General features: G+C 42.2%; 2 protein-coding genes across 5 annotated transcripts in view; one reads left to right on the forward strand and one right to left on the reverse strand.

The window, feature by feature from the left end:
• Nucleotides 1-6,316, reverse strand: part of LOC123759318 (putative glutathione-specific gamma-glutamylcyclotransferase 2) — a 34,200-nt gene extending 27,884 nt beyond the window's left edge. For 2 of the 4 annotated variants that reach the window (XM_045744211.2, XM_045744209.2), the window contains exon 1: nt 5,912-6,148. The gene's annotated coding sequence lies outside the window, so the exon portion shown is untranslated. Of the gene's footprint in view, nt 1-5,911; nt 6,149-6,231 lie in introns of those variants that run through there. The other 2 variants (XM_045744212.2, XM_045744213.2) reach the window with 2 other exon arrangements.
• Nucleotides 1,672-18,240, forward strand: LOC123759317 (uncharacterized). The gene is made up of 2 exons (XM_045744205.2): nt 1,672-2,152; nt 12,071-18,240. Exon 2 carries the CDS (start codon nt 12,501-12,503, stop codon nt 13,974-13,976), a length of 1,476 nt encoding a protein of 491 aa, XP_045600161.1. The 5' UTR covers nt 1,672-2,152; nt 12,071-12,500; the 3' UTR covers nt 13,977-18,240.
• Nucleotides 18,241-18,268: the final 28 nt, after the last annotated feature.

The raw sequence follows: 18,268 nt of genomic DNA on the forward strand, positions 1-18,268 counted from the left end.
GACAGTGACACTGGTGGGGGTAGAGTGGTGATGATGGTGGAGGTAGTTGCTGGGGATGGACGACACTGGTGATTGTGGTGGTGGGGTTTGAGGTTGATGGTGGTTGCATATGGCTTTCACAGCGGCGGTGGGTGGGGGGTGGGGGTTGGTTAATGGTGGTGGTGGTGGGGAAGTAAAGTGTGCAGTCAGCAGTGTGGGAGGTGACACAACACCATAACCTGCCCTAACCCCCCCCTCCCCCCAACATCTGTACACCTGCAGGGATCACAGCCGTCCTGTGTCTTACACGCGACCTACCTCAAAACACACACACACACACACACACACACACACACACACACACACACACACACACACACACACACACACACACACACACACACACACGCACATTTGTTTGTTGACAAATCCAACTTATAGGTAAGTAGACAGATAAGTAGGTAATTTCTAGCAAAATTTATAAAATGTTAACAGGTACATTGTAAGAAAATTTTACAAAGGTTAGTAGGCACATTAAAGCACATTGATAGCACATATAAGATGACAGCAATGATCACAATGTTAAAGTCGTATGGCTCTGGTACATATATTGGGGGGTTGGGTAGCACTAGATACAGTGCGAGTTAAAGCACTAGGTAGAACACTATGAAGATGAAATTAGGTACTTTTTGGTTTTGTTTTCGAATAAGGCAAAAGTTGGACAGCTTTTCAGTTCGTTAGGGAGTGAGTTCCATAGACTAGGTCCCTTTATTTGCACAGAGTGTTTACACAGATTATGTTTGACTCTGGGGATATCAAAGATATATTTATTTCTGGCGTGGTGATTATGGGTCCATTTACATCTGTCCAGGGAGTGTTTCAGAACAGGGTTTTATAAATGTAGATGGCATAAGAGAATGTGTGGAGTGAGTTTATGTTTAGCATGTTTTAGGGATTTAAACAGAGGAGCTGAGTGTTGTCTGAAAGCATAGTTTGTTATTGTTCTGATAGCAGATTTTTGCTGGGTGATGATGGACTTGAGGTAGTTTGCAGTGGTTGAACGGGGGGTTCAACCATTCACAGATACCATATGTAAGATAGGGATAGATTAGTGCATAGTATAATGAGAGGAGAGCAGAGTTAGGTAGATAATATCTGATTTAGAGAGTATACCAACTGTTTTAGAGACTTTCTAAATTATATGTTGAGTGTGGATACTCAAGTTAAGTCTCTTGTCTAAGTATAGGCCAAGGAACTTTCCATCATTTTTATTGCTGATGTTAACATTGTCTATCAGAAGCTGAATTGCATTTGTCGATTTATCTTTACTAAATCCGTGCTGGTGCCTTGAGACAAAGTTTATCTGGTGAAAATGTTCTACTAGTCAGCTTCGTATCAGTCTCTCTAGTAACTTGCAGGGGATACTTGTTAGTGTTATGGGTCTGTAGTTTAACGGTGTCTGTCTTCCCCCTTTCTTGTAGATTGTCACCGCCTTAGCCATTTTCCAACAGCCAGGAAGTTTCCGGTTTCTAGAGAGGAATAAAATATTATGGCAAGTGGGCTGCACAATGATTCAGCTGCCTCTTTTAGTATTCATGGCGATACTTTGTCTGGTCCCACGGCTTTTGTCACATACAATTCCTGTAGTTGTTTCTTTACTTCTTCTAGGGACACTTTTATTTCAGTGAGGCTTTCCAGTGCCTGTTCGGTGTGGATTATAACTTGAATACTTCCTGAAAGCCTTTGTTAAGTTCCTCACATACCTCCTTATAATTTTCTGTGTCCTCCCTCACTTTTTTCAGGTCTGATAACTTGATCATTCACAGTCATCGTCCTCCTGATATGGCTATGGAACAGTTTTGGCTCATGTGTGTGCGTATGTGCGCTAAACTTGCTGTCAGACACCTTAAAACACACACCTGTTCACCACTCCTCCACAACTCTCACGCACGTACACACACACACACACACACTGACACCCACACATGTTTTCGTAAACTCTCATACACCCACACACACCCCCGCGGACGCCAGACACACCGTCTGCTCACAGGGAGGCTGATCTAGCGTCTAGCAAGTAAGGCATCACCAGCACCAACCACAACAGCAGCAGGAAACAGCATCAGCAGCAAAAAAAGAGAGAAGAAGATCAACAGCAAATATTATCTATATAGTAAGACAAATTAGTGAACGTAACGAGGAAGGTGTTGATAAAATACTTGAAAATAAGTAAAGATTTGTATTTACTATTTCTAGTGTAAAGTTTTAGCGAGAGTGATGAGTATGTGAGGAGGTGAGGAGGAGGGTCAAACACCAGGACCACTGGACCAGGACCCGGATTCACGAAGCAGTTACGTAAGCACTTACGAACGTGTACATCTTTCCTCAATCTTTGACGGCTTTGGTTACATTTATTAAACAGTTTACAAGCGTGAAAATTTGCCAATCAACTGTTGTTATTGTTATAAACAGCCACCTGGTGCTTCGGAGCTCATTAACTGTGTAATAATTGTAAACAAAGCCGCCAAAGATTGAGAAAAGATGTACAGGTTCGTAAGTGCTTGCGTAACTGCTTCGTGAATCTGGCCCCTGGCTATAGTCCCCTTGACCGTGTGGATGTGGTTAATAAGTGGCCAGTGTGTGCTCCCTCACACTCTTCACCACAATGATTATTGTGGTGAAGCCTTCTAGTTAACACTAGAACTTGTGACACTCTAGTTAACACAGAAGAATACTGCCAGTGGTTCTTCAGTGATCACCGCAGGGCACACACTACCTTGTTCTTAAGAGTGCGAGCCGATAGACGCATCATTAGGGGACAAATTGGGGACCTTTGACTAGCCGCGGGCTTCCTATCGTCATCGAGGCCACGAGAGAGAGAATAATTAATGGCCCTCAGGTAAATTCAAGTAAATGCACCGTGAGGGATGGTGGAACAGAAAGATTTATTGAAGAACAGTTATAGGCAGTTGGTGCTCTGTTTCTCATGATGTACGCGTACCAGCAGTTGACCTCCTCAGATCATTTCCCCTCAACACAGACACTTCTCTGACACAAACAATTAACAGCAACTTTCAGTTAGTTTTAGATATACAGTCAGGAACGATTACACACGGACAAAAATAATCAGGTAATCCCAGTCATATGCAAGATTAGTCTCACTGCCCCTCTCTTCTTATCTTACTGTCTTCTATCACAGCTTCTGACTTAGTTCTCTCTTCTTAGCATTCACCTGGGCTCTAGGAGGCTCTAGGAGACTTTTCATTCTCTCTTCTTTTCCTCTGGCATACCTTTGTCCTCTTTCTCTCGCTTTCATGCATGTTCCGTTTCAAGCCTCTCATTGCCTGTCTCTGATTCTCTTCTGAGCGTTCACGTATCATGGTAACGAAGGCCTATACAGCTGTTGACAGTATTAACAGTGTCGTGGCGAGCTGGAAGGCGTTCGTAGATGAAGTACATCTACGAACGTACATCACGTACATCATGACAGTTGAAACTGCAGCGGTAATGGCACTGGTGGCCGGGGTCATTATTAGTGACGTGAACTTTTTGTGAGTTTGTATGGGGCAAAAGTATCCTAACAGACCATTGCTGGTTTACTTATAGGAATGTAGTAGTAGCAGCAGTAGTTGCAGCAGCATCACTATTCTTAGTAGTAGTAGTTATAGTAGTAGAAGTAGTTGTAGTAGTACCAGATGTAGTATTAAAACGTTATGAGTTATACTATTAGTAGTAGCCTCATCCTAAGTGAATATCAATGTTTACTAGAATTGCATTTTTGTTGCAAGAACTACACGTTAGTGAGATGCTACAACATTATTCCTGGGCGTGGCTCTTAGCCTCCCAGCGGTCCACACTCTTGTTTCATTATTGTTATCAGTTATTGCTTTATTACTGGCATTATTCCCTCTTTCTCCGTCCCTATAACCCATCTTTTGGGCTCTTCCCTCACTCTCTTAGAGAGAGTTTAGCTCTCTTGATAATTAGCTGTCATTATTATTATTATTATTATTATTATTATTATTATTATTATTATTATTATTATTATTATTATTATTATTATTATTATTATTATTATTATTATTATATGGTTCGGTTGATTGTTTAAACAATCATAATTCCATTTTCTCGTAGTGATTTCAACATCTAAACATTTTAGGGACCTTCAAGTATGTTTAAGGGATCCCACACACTTTAAGGAAAATAAGGTAATGATTCAACTGTGTAAATTTCTGTTGTTATGTTATCTTTCATAACCACAGGTGCACAGACTTGTGTTATCTTTCATAACCACAGGTGCACAGACTTGTGTTATCTCTCATAACCACAGGTGCACAGACTTGTGTTATCTCTCATAACCACAGGTGCACAGACTTGTGTTATCTCTCATAACCACAGGTGCACAGACTTGTGTTATCTCTCATAACCGCAGGTGACATGAGAGATATGCTATGTACCTGGTACCCTCATACCAGGACAGGTTGAGAACCACACGACTAACAGCACCACAAACCAGACATGACAGGGCTGATCTCATTAAAAAAATTAAAATAATAAACAATTTGGAGGATGTTATAATAATAATAATAATAATAATAATAATAATAATAATAATAATAATAATAATACTTTATTGACAAGAAGGTACAATGGATTTGTGAGATTACATAATATTGATATTTTTACAGTCTGGCAAAGCCACTAACACGCATAAAGTTTCAGGCAGGTCCTGAATCTAACAGACCAATTCAAATTCTTTCTTTATTATGCACCCCATACCCATCCCGTGGGCGGTGGTGTAAAGGATTACAGAGGCATATAATCGGTTCAGGAACTGAACCCTCTAGTTCGTTTAGCTAAGCAAATAACAATTTTTGACGCTAGTTACAACATTATTAATGTTATATATACATGTACACATTCTCATACATGTACATATATATATACGTATACATATATACATACACGTACATATTTAATCACCCACACAAGTACACACATCAATAATCTTTTGTGTCACAAGTGATTCAACAAGAGGCTCACAACAGTCACGCACTGACATGAACATAGAGACCAAAAAAGATGAAACTAATCTAGACAATTTCTTCGAAATGTTAAATGTAACACAAACAAGGAGCAACGGTTTTAAGCTCAACAAGCAACAATGTAGGCCTGAGAACAGATTTTTTTTTACCCACAAGGTTATAAACCTATGGAACCCCCTACCAGCTGAAGCCGTAAATGCCAAAACTCTGTTAACTCTGCTATAATTCAAAATCCAGCTCGATAAAATCATCTAGAGATATGGGGACGCCTTTGACAAAACGACGGCTTCCTGTCCTCGTCGAGGCCCCTAGAGAGGTAGTGGTCCCTCATGTAAATTCAGGTAAAACTTTGGCACACATTTCATGAACGATTCACAGTTATCCACACATGTATACATCATGTCCCGTCACCTTGATGGGAATCAACATATAAGCAACATATGACGGTCGCATCATATTAACATGTGCAGCTGGGTGGTGGTGAGGGGGGGGGGGAGGGTTGATGGTGAGGGAGGGTGTTGGTGATGCATACAGGTGTTAGACGTTTCATGACCTGCTCAACAGCTGGCTGAGGTTCTGTCTGGCTTTGTTTGACGTTCTATTTATGTATATATATATATATATATATATATATATATATATATATATATATATATATATATATATATATATATATATATATATATATATATTGGCCTCACATTATACCATTGTGGCTTCATTTTACACCCAAGAGAAACACAGGTACTAGTAGGCCTACAACATTTAGCTTGGTGCCCCAGCAGGAGAGACGAGCACAGCTCCGCAAGGACACATCCACTCGTGCATCATTATCTCTCAAGGGGAGGACGGAGACAATAGTTTACGAGTTGAGAAGCAATACTCACCAGTGTGAAGGTGGTGCTCGTCTGGGCTCACCTGGCACTCACCAGTGTGAAGGTGGTGCTCGTCTGGGCTCACCTGGCACTCACCAGTGTGAAGGTGGTGCTCGTCTGGGCTCACCTGGCACCACTGTGAGGGTGGTGCTCGTCTGGGCTCACCTGACACTCACCAGTGTGAGGGTGGTGCTTATCTGGGCTCACCTGGCACTCACCACTGTGAGTCAGGCAGTCATCAGGTGCAGGGGTGGCACTCATCTTAACGTACCTGTAACTTACATATGTGTTGTTGCTATACACTTATAAGCACTAACAAAGGTTGGCCCTACTGGATATATCTGTTATTTATCTGGGTGTTGTTGGTATCTTCATGAAGGCGACACACTGTGAGGGCACAGCAAGGCTCCGGGACCACATCACATCTACACACAACCAGACTATCACCATAATGATCCCGACCACCAACAGTGAAAGAATCAAGAGAGAGATATATATTGATAATGGCAGAAGTACTTAACATCACATACAAAAAATACATACATATAAATACATACATACACAAAAATAATGTTTTTGGTGGAGGCTGACTCCATACACAGTTTCAAATGTAGATATGATAGAGCCCAGTAGGCTCAGGAATCTGTACACCAGTTGATTGACAGTTGAGAGGCGGGACCAAAGAGCCAAAGCTCAACCCCCGCAAGCACAATTAGGTGAGTACACTGATCCAGTGTATGACAGTCAACTCATGTATTGGTCCATACTTCCATCAGCATGACCAAGGGAGAACTGCCAGATGATGCCCCTCTCATCTCCTCATGTGATCTCTCTCCTCAGCATCCACACATGCCATATACAGTGTTTTATCCGTCTTTTGCAATCGCCTCCACTGTGCCTCTGAGGATGCTCAGTTGAACTTAGAGAAATGCATGAGAATCACTATTTTCTTAAAATTTGTTTTTGAATAAATAAATTTCCAACTTCCTTCTCAGTTGAAAAAATATCTAAGATATATAGGGAAGATTTGGGCTAGAATAATCGACTAATTCTTTGTCATATTCAACAACAACAACAATAACGACAACATCAACAACAACAAAAACAAGAACTACAACATCAACAATAACATTAACAACAACAACAATAACAACAATATCAATAACAACAACAACAATAAGAACAACAATAACATCAACAACATTTCATCTTCATAGTGTTCTACCTAGTGCTTTATCTCTCACTGTGTCTAGTGCTACCCAGTCCCCCAATATATGTACCAGAGCCATATTACTTTATCATTGTAGTCTTAGATATCATCTGATATCATGGTTGTTGTATTGGATGCATATTCTACTGCATTATTCCTTGAAATTGAAATAAGTTTTTTGAGGTAAAAAACACACAGAGGGATGAGGTAGCTCAAGCTATACTTATCATCCTTGAAATGATCCTCATACTGTGCTTCAGTGACCCAATATATAACCCTGTAATGTTATCCTAATGTGCCTAGTAATCCCTGTTCATTATTGTGTATTAGTCTAATCTGCTTTTGTGTCAAAATTTCTTGCAATGTACCTGTAAACATTTTTTGACAATTTTACTGTAATTATCCTACTTAAAATTATCTGTACCTGTAAAGTAAAGTTGTAAAGTACCTGTAAACATATTTTGTCAATTTTACTGTGAATTATCTAAAAATTATCTGTTTAACGACTTGCCAGAAAAGCTATGCGTGCTAGTGGCTTTACACGAATGTAAATTCAATTTAATTTCTATGTTCTCTGTTAACCCCAGTGTACCTTCTTGTATATAAATAAATAAATAAATAAACAACAATAACAACAATATCAACAAATACAACAACATCAACAACAACAAAAATAACAACATTAACAACAACAACACACACACATACGTTGCTACACCGGGCACTAGATGAACGGACTAGATAAGGAACTCCAATATAAGCCTAACGATATAAACCTCGATATAGGCCTAACGTCTATATATACAGTTTATATATATATATATATATATATATATATATATATATATATATATATATATATATATATATGTCGTACCTAGTAGCCAGAACTCACTTCTCAGCCTACTATGCATAGCCCGATTTTCCTAATAAGCCTAGTTTTCATGAATTAATGTTTTTTCGACAACCTAACCTACCTAACCTAACCTAACCTAACGTTTTCGGCTACCTAACCTAACCTATAAAGATAGGTTAGGTTAGGTTAGGTAGGGTTGGTTAGGTTCGGTCATATATCTACGTTAATTTTAACTCCAATAAAAAAAAATTGACCTCATACATAATGAAATGGGTAGCTTTATCATTTCATAAGAAAAAAATTAGAGAAAATATATTAATTCAGTAAAACTTGGCTTATTAGGCAAATCGGGCCTCGCATAGTAGGCTGAGAAGTGAGTTCTGGCTACTAGGTACGACATATATATATATATATATATATATATATATATATATATATATATATATATATATATATATCGTACATTGGGAGAGAGAAAACATTGGATAGTACAGTATTTACATTCTTGTAAAGCCACTAGTACGCACAGCGTTTCGGGCAGGTCCTTAATCTAGCAGATAATTTTAAGTAGGTAATTTCAATCAGAATTGATAAATGATAAAGATACATTACAAGAGAAAAATGAGATGAGAGAGATAAGTAGGTATATTAAAGCACATTGTTATATTAAAGCTCTGATTGATTACATTGACAGCTTGATTAGTAATTTAAACAAGGTTAATAGACACCATACAGCAGATTGACAGCACATATAAGACAGCAATGATCACAATGGTAAAGATGTTCAGATTGGGTACATAAAGATTGGGAGACTGGGTAGCAAAAGATACAGATAAACAAGATTTATAAACACCATACCACAGATTGACAGCACATATAAGAAGACAGCAATGATCACAATGGTAAAGATGTTCAAATTGGGAACATAGAGGTTGGGAGATTGGGTAGCAATTGGTACAGTGCAATTTTAAAGCAAAAAGTGAAAAACTATGAAGATGAAATTAGGTACTTTTTAGTATTGATTTTGAATGATGTAAAAGTTGGACAGCTTTTCAATTCAGTAGGGAGTGAGTTCCATAAACTGGGTCCCTTTATTTGCATAGGGTGTTTACACAGGTTAAGTTTAACTCTGGGGATATCAAAGATATATTTATTTCTGGTGTGGTGATAATGGGTCCTATTACATCTGTCCAAGAAGAGTTTCAGACAAGGATTTGCATTTAAGAACAGGGTTTTGTAAATGTAGTTGACACAAGAGAATTTGTGGAGTGAGATTATGTTTAGCATGTTTAGGGAGTTAAACAAGGGGGCTGAGTGTTGTCTGAAAGCAGAATTTGACATTATTCTGAAAGCAGATTTTTGCTGGGTGATGATGGACTTTAGGTGGTTTGCAGTGGTTGAACCCCATGCACAGATACCATAGTTGAGATAGGGATAGATTAGTGCATAATATAGAGAGATGGGAGCAGAGTTAGGAACATAATATCTGATTTTGGGGAGTATATCAACTGTTTTAGAGACTTTCTTAGTTATGTGTTGTATGTGGGTACTGAAGTTGAGTCTCTTGTCTAGGAATATGCCAAGAAACTTTCCATCATTTTTATTGCTAATGTTTACATTGTCAATCTGAAGCTGAATTGCATTTGTAGATTTGCTTCCGAATAGGATGTAGTAGGTCTTTTCTATGTTAAGTGTTAGTTTGTTGGTTGACATCCAATATAATATACATATACTATAGAGACTAATGGCCTGGCGCTTTCCCCTGATAATTCCCTTCCCTTCCCTAACGTGCGAAAACAAATACACTCGGGCTGCCTGTCCCCCGTCACAATGTATTTTAATAACAAGGATCGACAAAATTAACAAAGAGGAATTCTTGAAATTTGCAAATTATTTCAAGCTAAGAAAATAAAGGTGATGAAAAACTATTAGAAAGTTCTCCTTTGCGAACAGAGTGGTAGATGGTTGGAACAAGTTAAGTGAGAAGGTGGTGGAGGCCAAAACCGTCAGTAGTTTCAAAGAGTACTAGGAAGACGGGACACCACGAGCGTAGCTCTCATCCTGTAATTACACTGAAATAATCACTTAGGTAATTACATACACACACACACACACACACACACACACACACACACACACACACACACACACACACACACACACACACACACACATTTAGGAAGCATCGTGGTCAGACTGAGAGGTCGGACCTGGTATTCACGCGGTCACGAGTTCGAACTTACGGTTTAGTCTTCATTTTTTTAAGGCTCTAATTATGGTTTAGTAGGTTAAGTGTGTACCTGCCATCTTGATGGCCAGGGTTCAAGTCTCCTGGTTGGTTTGGGTGTCAAAAAGTTTTCGTTATATGACAAAGAGTGCTGGGAAGACGGGACACCACGAGCGTAGCTCTCATCCTGTAACTACACTAAGGTAATTACACTTAGGTAATTACACACACACACACTCACACACACATGACAAAGAGTGCTGGGAAGACGGGACACCACGAGCGTAGCTCTCATCCTGTAACTACACTTAGGTAATTACACTTAGGTAATTACACTTAGGTAATTACCAACCCTTCCTCACACTAAGCTGTTTAAAGCAGCGGCCGTCCTCCCCAGACGCATTCATCAATTTTAACATTGTGTATTAAACATTTATTTGTTCTCATATATAAATTAATATTTTTATACATAAAAATTCTATGTATAGTTAGGCATAGGTTAGGTTAGATGTTCAGGTTCTGTTGGCGATTATTCGTATTTGAAATACGTGGGTGAAGCATTTACAGTGTTGTGGTTCGAACAAAATTCGTCAGCAAAGCACTTGTTCCGGAAGTGTTCAAACGAAATCAGCTGTGAGTCGTGTGTCAACCATTTTTCATTCATAAACAGGGGATTTCGCGGGTGCATGGAATCACTTTTGAGTCTTTGTTTGGAGGACGGGCTGAACTATACAGCCCGTCCTCCAAATTTGTATTTGAGAACATTCCCGTTTTGAATGAGCAGCATGTATAAATTTATGAAAGCGTCTGTGGTGCCGACAGCTGGATGTAATGGACTTGAGTCGAGGACATGTTGCAGAGGTAATAGTTCTAAGGGCTTGGGTTTGAGTCCTGACAGAGGCAGGAACAAATGAGCAGCGTTTCTTTAACCTGATGCACATGTTCACCTACCAGTAAATAAGTACCTGAGAATTACACAGCTGCTATGGGCTGCTTCCTGGGGGATGTGTATGTGTGTGTTAGAAAATATATATAGTAAACATAACAGAGGAAAATACATTGGTTAGAAAGGCGGGGTCCAAGAGCTAATAGATCGATAATAATAATAATAATAATAGTTTATTTAAGAAAACTACGTACATAGATGCAGAGTTACAAACATCCTGTTGGATTTATGGATATAGCTAGTGCATACAATACCTAAAGCCACTAATAAGCATAGTGTTTCGGGCAAGGAAACTTCTGCAGGAAAGGATTCTGCAGACAAACAGTAAATACACCTACCCAACATTAAGTATGGATCCCCCCCCCCCACACACACACATAGCTACCCTTGTGGTATCAACATATTTCTCCACATATATACAATATAAAAACTGAAAACTCACACCCCAAGATTAGTTGCATAGTTGCATATTGTCCTGGGGACCATTCAGGCTTGTTCGCATACAATATAAAGCACAACTGTTCCCATTAACAACACTCACACACCTGGACTATTATTCTTAACAATGATTCATCAGCTGGCTTCACCTTGTGTCCCGACAACTATGTCATGAATTATTATAATATATGTCCAGTTAGGTGCATGAATTCTGCTAATTAAATTCGTAATTAGTACATTCGTATAAGTATCGCATAATGCGTTCAGGTGATCCCAGTCCTACAGGAAATATTTCCTTTCCGAATCTCTCACACATAACCAACCTTGGTTTAATAATTTCTTAGTGAAGCATCAGCTTGCGACGTGTCAGAGAATATTGAATCCTTTTGTGTGCATAAGTGATCCCAGGATATAGGTGCCTTTTCTATGTGGTTATGTGGGCGTGTGCAGTATATATTTTTCTCGCCGTAAAGTTATACTATTTATCTTTTCAGGGTGTGAGTTTGTGAGGCAGGAGAGAGGGAGGGCCTTGACTACCACACTAGCATCACCGCATCATCGATGCTAGCGGGGAGAGGAACTTGTGGTAGTTAACGACGCCACCGCTACGGTCATCAAGTTGTAATAATACTGACCTCTAGTACCGCAGGCTGGAAGATTCTTGACACGTCTAGAGCAAGAATACTGAGTGGGTGACTGAGGATGCCGTATTCATCTGCTTTCTCGAAGAAACATTCATTAGGGTGGACCCTGTAAGAATCTTGCGTTCTAAGATTGCAGCTTGTTGTCTTTATGTCCAAGCATACTCTTTATAAGCATACAAGCGTAGTCGTCCTTAAAAAAGTGAACTAAAAGAGAAACCTTTCCCTTTCTCATCCACACTGTCCCATCTATTATTCCTTCAGTGGCAGTCGGTGTAAGCAGATGGATGAGACAGACAGAATGTGGGAGGCTCACCCTGTGTGCAAGTCCTTGCTTGATCTTTCTGACCCCAAGTCCCTCAGCATCTCGGTGCCATCCAGAGGTTCTCCTCTCACCACTCACGGATTTCCTGTTAAGTGTCAGACTGATCAAGTTTCCCAATGTTCCAACTTTTATACACCTAATTTCGAGGCCTTCACCTGTTATTCTAATCGAAATGTTAAATGGTATTCTGATCAACATGCTCATGACCAGCTTTGTGAGGAAAAATATGTATTTGCCGGCTGTCAGCGAACCCAGAGTCACTGCGCTGATAAGTTCCTCGTGCAGTGCCGTCCAAAATTCAATCCCCATGTCACCCATGGACACAATAGTGACCCCACGCTCCCGCTACACCAGGACTCTCCTACGAAACAGTCTGAAAGTCAAGGTGTTACTGAACTCATGTCCATCATGCAGAAATCAAGGAGCAAAAGTCGAGCACGGGTGTCCTTACCTTCCCGTTCCGAAACTATGCTAACAGAGGAGGAGCTCCGTTCTGCACTGCCGGCGAGAGATATTAATGAAATACTGCATCTCCAGAAATCGCATCGCGATGCATTCTCTTTTTTCCCTTTACCTGAAATTGTTAACGGGAATGAAGTCGACAGCTTGTGGCAGCTTTATAGTCTCTTCGTCGAACGACAGAGTTCGTTTTACACACAAATACCATTGTTCAGGCTGCTGGCCGCCTCTGACCGCCAGAAACTGCTAAGTCTGGCGGTGGGCATCAGCACTCATGTGTCCGCCGCCCAGCTCATGGACGACGAGGAGTACACCTGGCCACGTAAGGACGCGCCGCCCTTCACAAACCACACCAAGGTTCTGTCCGCTACCACCATCCGCCAGATTGTTTCTCATGATCACTTTGTGCTCCTCATGACATTTTACATGCATTATACTCGTCTCTTTGCAGACCCGAGGGTAGCATTGTTGACACAGGTGCTCACACTCTTCTGCCAGGAGCCAGAACTGATTGATGCTGACGCCGTCAAGTGCGGACGTCAACATTATCTGGGGTTGCTCACCCGTTACCTGACAGCGGTGTACGGTAGCCAACGCGGCGCTGACATGCTCAGATCTCTCCTCATCAGCCAGGAAGAAGCCAGACAACTCACTGTCTTATACCACCACGTGGAACTGGCTCCTCAGGCCCAAAAGAATAATGTGCGAGACATAACGAACACAATAGCTATAAATTTCCAGAAGGTTTGCGTTATCGCACGGGATACAGCACTGAAGGTCAAGAACCGCCGCCATCTCGCACACGAGACAGATGGTGAAGTCGCCCAGATCTTGCATAACAATAGTGAAGAGCTAACCCTGGTCAATAACCTGCTGGTGTGTCTGGCCGAGTGTGATGACCCTCACATGCTGGCAGCGGCCCGTCACCTCCTCCCTCAGGACCTCCTCCAAAGATTTCTTCAGCTCGTGCAGTAAAGAAGGTCCCGTGCTCAGTAGCAGGGGAGAATGTGGAGGAAAAACGTGTTCCGTGGCAGAATTTGTGATGAAATGTTAGGGGTGGTTTTATTCAGTCATAAACTACCTGCTGATGAATAATGTCTATGGTGGCACTCCAGACTTTGCTGCCTATAGTTATGATGACGTCATTGTATCCACGTCATCCCCATCCCCATGGGTATGGATACATCATAGCCATCCACGACCAGTGGGAGTGTGGCTCAGGCCTCATCACCCGTGATCCAGATCATGACCCGGCGGTTCACTCTTCTAAGAGCTGATTCCACAGTACTTTCTGCAGGTGGGAGCTGCTCCCAGCTCATCTACTCCGCCGACAACAAATACAAGCGAAGATATGCAAGTTTTGTCATACTTATTCTTGGCTTGTAGACTTGGCAGATACATGCTTCAAGTTTGGTAGTTAGAAAATGGGGTGCGCTACCGCCCACAGGATGGGTATGAGGTGCGCTACCGCCCACAGGATGGGTATGAGGTGCGCTACCGCCCACAGGATGGGTATGGAGTGCTCTACCGGCCACTGGATGGGTATGGAGTGCACTACCGCCCACAGCATGGATATGAAGTGCACTTCCGCCCACAGGATGGGTATGGAGTGCGCTACCGCCCACAGGATGGGTATGGAGTGCGCTACCGCCCACAGGATGGGTATGGAGTGCGCTACCGCCCACAGGATGGGTATGGAGTGCACTACCGCCCACAGGATAGGTATGGAGTGCACTACCGCCCACAGGATAGGTATGAAGTGCGCTACCGCCCACAGGATGGGTATGGAGTGCTCTACCGGCCACTGGATGGGTATGGAGTGCACTACCGCCCACAGGATGGGTATGGAGTGCACTACCGCCCACAGCATGGATATGAAGTGCACTACCGCCCACAGGATAGGTATGAAGTGCGCTACCGCCCACAGGATGGGTATGGAGTGCTCTACCGGCCACAGGATGGGTATGGAGTGCACTACCGCCCACAGGATGGGTATGAAGTGCACTTCCGCCCACAGGATGGGTATGGAGTGCACTACCGCCCACAGCATGGATATGAAGTGCACTTCCGCCCACAGGATGGGTATGGAGTGCGCTACCCCCCACAGGATAGGTATGGAGTGCGCTACCGCCCACAGGATAGGTATGGAGTGCGCTACCGCCCACAGGATAGGTATGGAGTGCGCTACCGCCCACAGGATGGTTATGGAGTGCGCTACCGCCCACAGGATAGGTATGGAGTGCGCTACCGCCCACAGGATGGGTATGGAGTGCGCTACCGCCCACAGGATGGGTATGGAGTGCGCTACCGCCCACAGGATGGGTATGGAGTGCTCTACCGCCCACAGGATGGGTATGGAGTGCGCTACCGCCCACAGGATGGGTATGGAGTGCACTACCGCCCACAGGATGGGTATGAAGTGCACTACCACCCACAGGATGGGTATGGAGTGCTCTACCACCCACAAGAAGGGTATGGCGTGCGCTATCGCCCACAGGATGGGTATGAGGTGCACAAGCACCCACAAGATGGGTATGGAGTGCACTACTACCCACAAGATGGGAATGAGGGGCACTAGCGCCCACAGGATGGGAATGAGGGGCACTAGCGCCCACAGGATGGGAATGAGGGGCACTAGCGCCCACAGGATGGGAATGAGGGGCACTAGCGCCCACAGGATGGGGTAGGGATGTACTGGCGTCCACAAGGTGGGTATAGGAAGCACAATAACGTAAAAATACAAATATTCCGTCTTTGTGTCGTTGTGATAGGTATCGTTGCCTGCTTCTTACGCTGTCACTTCCTTCTATTCTCTAACTAACGTTCCCATTTTCGTCACCCTACACTTGCTGGGGTTAAAATCCAGCAGCCATGTACCGCTTGCACTCATGCCGCTTGTCAAGATCTACTTGCAGCACTCTTTTATCGTCCTCAGTTTGTGCTCTCATTAGTTTTGTATCGTTTGCTGTAACTGACAGGTACGAACACAGCCTTGCAGGTGGTCGTTGCTACTGACAGGTACAGCGGCGGGGCCAGTAGCGAGCCTTGAGGCACCTCACTCCTCACATCTCTTCAGTAGTAACTAAGTGATTGTAACCTATCCACTGCTGCCCACTGGATAGGGGGCGGTGTGCAGGACAAACATATCAATTGTTACACTTGTTCACCATATATGTCAGTTGCTTTAGAAACTGTACTTGTGGTCGATCTCGAACCCATTGATGATGTGACGACGTATACTGAATTTTGTAACTAGCTCATCAAGATTGTAACTTGCTTAGCTAAATGAATTGTGGGGTTAAGTCCCTGAGCCCATTATGTGCCTCTGTAACCCTTTCCACTACCGCCACAATATGGGTATGGGGTGTAAAATAGATGAACTAAACTAAACTCTTCAGAATAATCACGTCTGTGTGATTTGTTTGTGCATAATCAGTATAATTTATTTTATCACTTTATGCCGAGGTATTTGTTATGTGGATTAAAATTCTGCTACAATGTACCTATCATTACATGTGTGTGTTAGGTTCATAAGAACCCGCTGGGAACCCTACGTGCGCTGGTGGCTTTGTAAGAGTGTAACCTTAATTACCACCGTATTTACTTTCATAACCCTTTGTACCTTCTTGTGTATATATAAACAAAAATAATTAAATGTATATATAATAACATGTGTACTCTGACAGCGACCCCGTCTGTGTACTCTGAGAGCGACCTATATACTATATATGAGTATATATTGTCTATATACTCATGACTGTTTTTTTCACCTCACGTGTCAGGTGTTGGCGAAGAACTGTAACACATGCTTTTTGACAGTCTAAATCTCTACGAAGATGTAATCTACCCGTCTCTCTCTCTCCTGCTGTATCATAGTGACAATGACAGAATTCCATCGAATTTGACAGACCCGATTTTCCCCGCCTCTCTCTAAATCTATGTTGCATGCAGGCGATGAGTCACAATAACGTGGCTAAAGTATGATGACCAGACCACACACTAGAAGGTGAAGGGACGACGACGTTTCGGTCCGTCCTGGACCATTCTCAAGTCGATTGTGACTTGAGAATGACTTGATTGTCAAGTCGATTGTCGACTTGACAATCGACTTGAGAATGGTCCAGGACGGACCGAAACGTCGTCGTCCCTTCACCTTCTAGTGTGTGGTCTGGTCATCTATGTTGTATATTACAATTGCTAGTTAGCACAGCTGTGCTGAATTATTAATATAAAACACAAAAAGGACGACATGTAATTATTCATTCATGCTTTTCGCCACAAAAATGTTCACTACGCTCTCGGGGACCGGAAGGCCGGTAGATTTATTAAGGTCCCCCTAGCCAATGACTGAGTTTTCCAAGGATACAACCCACAACAGTCAATTAACTCCCCGAGTACCTATTGACTAATAGGTAAACAAAGGAATCGAGTGCAAAGTGTCCAAACGACTTGGCTTATCCAGAAATCAGTTTTTGTATTATTCATTTGTTTATTATGCACCCTATACCCATCCCATGGGCGGTGGTACCCAGGGCTAATGACGTTGTAGCCTTGTTGTCATTATGGAGCCATCAGTGGTGTGGCGTGCAGGGCGGTGGGCCCGGACGGCCGCTGCTGGTGCCTGGAGAGGCGACGTCAACAGCTCGGCGTGAGTGTGAAAGCGACGGCGCTAATTATCTCCAGCCTCATCACCTTCACTCGGCATCGGTAACCTCATCCTAGCTATTAATCCTCAACCGTGAAAGGACCAACTTACTGACAGGCGTTTTGAGTTCATCTGAGACGTACAGGATGTGTGTGTTTGGAGAGTGACCGAGCCATGATGACCCCTGAATGTACTGTTGATGTAGAATGCTGAGTGAACAAATATATACATATATATATATATACACATCGCCATGATATGATTAATTTATATTAGTTCTACTGCTAGTCGTTATCATCATCCTAATTTTGAGATATATATTGTCTACAATACTTTATATCTTTCTAATTTTTACCTGTATGTCACCCACTTTATGCGTAAAATATACGTTTGATTCAGTGTTGTACAGCTGTTAATCCAGCAGTGTTGTTATGAGTTATACAAGTTGTTACCAGTAACGGTTGTGACTGATAATAACAGTGTGCATGTTGTCCTGTTATTGTCACTCATGTAATTACTGTACTGTACTTGTATGTAAACTTTCTCAGTTATAAATCTACAACAATTTATGAATAAAGTTTTTGATTGATTAAAGAGTCTTGTTACACGAAATTGGTAGACT

This window comes from Procambarus clarkii, chromosome 32 (genome assembly GCF_040958095.1).
Source record: "Procambarus clarkii isolate CNS0578487 chromosome 32, FALCON_Pclarkii_2.0, whole genome shotgun sequence".
NCBI classification, from domain to species: Eukaryota; Metazoa; Arthropoda; class Malacostraca; order Decapoda; family Cambaridae; genus Procambarus; species Procambarus clarkii.